The sequence below is a fragment of the Nannochloropsis gaditana genome (assembly GCF_000240725.1).
Source record: "Nannochloropsis gaditana CCMP526 unplaced genomic scaffold scaffold476, whole genome shotgun sequence".
Classification (NCBI taxonomy): Eukaryota; class Eustigmatophyceae; order Eustigmatales; family Monodopsidaceae; genus Microchloropsis; species Microchloropsis gaditana.
Window position 1 is genome coordinate 1 of NW_005803477.1, and position 1,570 is coordinate 1,570.

The 1,570-nt window shown below is 54.8% G+C and overlaps 1 protein-coding gene across 1 annotated transcript in view; it reads left to right on the forward strand.

Moving 5' to 3' along the window:
* The first annotated feature begins 1,021 nt into the window (after positions 1–1,021).
* NGA_0174300 (uncharacterized protein) overlaps positions 1,022–1,570 on the forward strand; it is a 1,928-nt gene continuing 1,379 nt past the window's right edge. Inside the window, exon 1 of the mRNA XM_005854515.1 lies at positions 1,022–1,376. Coding sequence (XP_005854577.1) covers positions 1,077–1,376 — 300 coding nt within the window. The 5' untranslated portion in view covers positions 1,022–1,076. The remainder of the gene's footprint in view (positions 1,377–1,570) is intronic.

A 1,570-nucleotide genomic window follows, 5' to 3' on the forward strand; every position in this document is an offset into this window, starting at 1 on the left:
CCCTCCCTCCCTCCCTCCCTCCCTTACCGGTTTGACGAGGGTCTTCCCATGCGGGCAAAGGCTGCCGCCAAATCCACCAAAGCGACAGGTCTTATGAGATTGGTCATGTCTGCTCTTGGCTGGGAATGATGGATACGGAGGAATCGGTCGCCTATATTTTCAATGGTCAGTGTACTAATAGAAAAGCAAGTTTTACCTGCCGTTTAGTCGACGGGTCTTTGTGCAATACCAAAATTACTCGCACGGATGGCCGACTAGAAAAGAAAGCATGTAAAGCTCAGAGAGAACGTGCGTGAAATGGTTGTTTGCCTGTCGTTGTCAAGGAGGGAAGCCTGTTTTTTCCCCGTTATTTGATGATTAATCGCCCGTCTGCGAGGCACACGAGTACCAAGGAGAGCCCACAATAGACAGAAATCCTCCACCACTGTGGGATACAGCTATCTTATACCCCTGCCTGCGTGTGCATGGTGGAGATACAGGGTTTCGATGAGGCATTGCCGTCGTGGGGGAGGTCAGACCATGGCGTGGATCTGAAGCCCTTCTCTGCCTCTCCAGACCGAGACACATTTCACCGTGATGACCCAAACATCATGGACGTGGCAGATGGATGACCGTCCACGTGCGGCGTGGCGAGGCACATGACGCATGCCGTAGCGTGGGCAAGGTTTTTGATGACTTCTATTTTAGAGGTGTTGTAGACTTTCCCTTTGCCCCTCTCTCTCGCTGTTTCCTCCATCTCTTTGTCGAGATGCCTCTCGCGTGTGAAAATTGGACACGAAGGGGCCGTGCACGTGCATTCAGGGGTGCGACGCGGATCATCGTGTGTCCGTGATGTCGGCGGTTGCCTGCAAGACCTCATATTTTTTATGTGTTGGCCGGCTTTTATCTTGACTGCGTGCGTGCTGTCGCAATCTCTTCACAAGAACCACCCCCCCTGAAGTACTTCCTTTCTTCCCCTCCTCCCTCCCGCCCTCCCTCCCTTCTCTCTCACGTACGTTCCACGCTTGATTTGCATTTCCCCCTACAGCGGTGAAGATTCCAGGATTTCTCTTCCTTTCAGCCAACCCAGCTCCACCATGCGCTCCCCTCCGCTCCGTCCCTCCCTCCACCTCTTCTTCCTTCTCTCCCTGCTCGCCTTGGTCTGGTCTCCTGCCTCCTTCCCTGGGGCTACCGCTGTCGACGTTCAAGAAGTAGCCGGTCTGGAAGGCGATGCCGTCGGGGGGGGTCCTTCCTCCTCCTCTTCTTCACTTACTTTGGTGTACTTTGGGATGCCGTTTAAGATCGATGACCTTGATTTTTCCGAAGCGGCAGGACTGACCATTGCGGACGTCAAGAAGAGGATCGAAGCCGAGTACGCGATTCCTGCAACGGAGCAGGTATGTTGTCCATCCCTCCTTGCCACCTTTTCTCCCGCCCGTCGACCTGGCTCTCCTCCTTCGTTTCACTCGTGGTTGGCTCTTCTCTCCCTTGTTGTGGACCCCTTCGTGGCATACACGCTCAAACCACGTACTTGACCTTCCTCTCCCTCCCACCCTCCTTCCTTCCCTCCCTCCTTCCCTCCCTCCCTCCC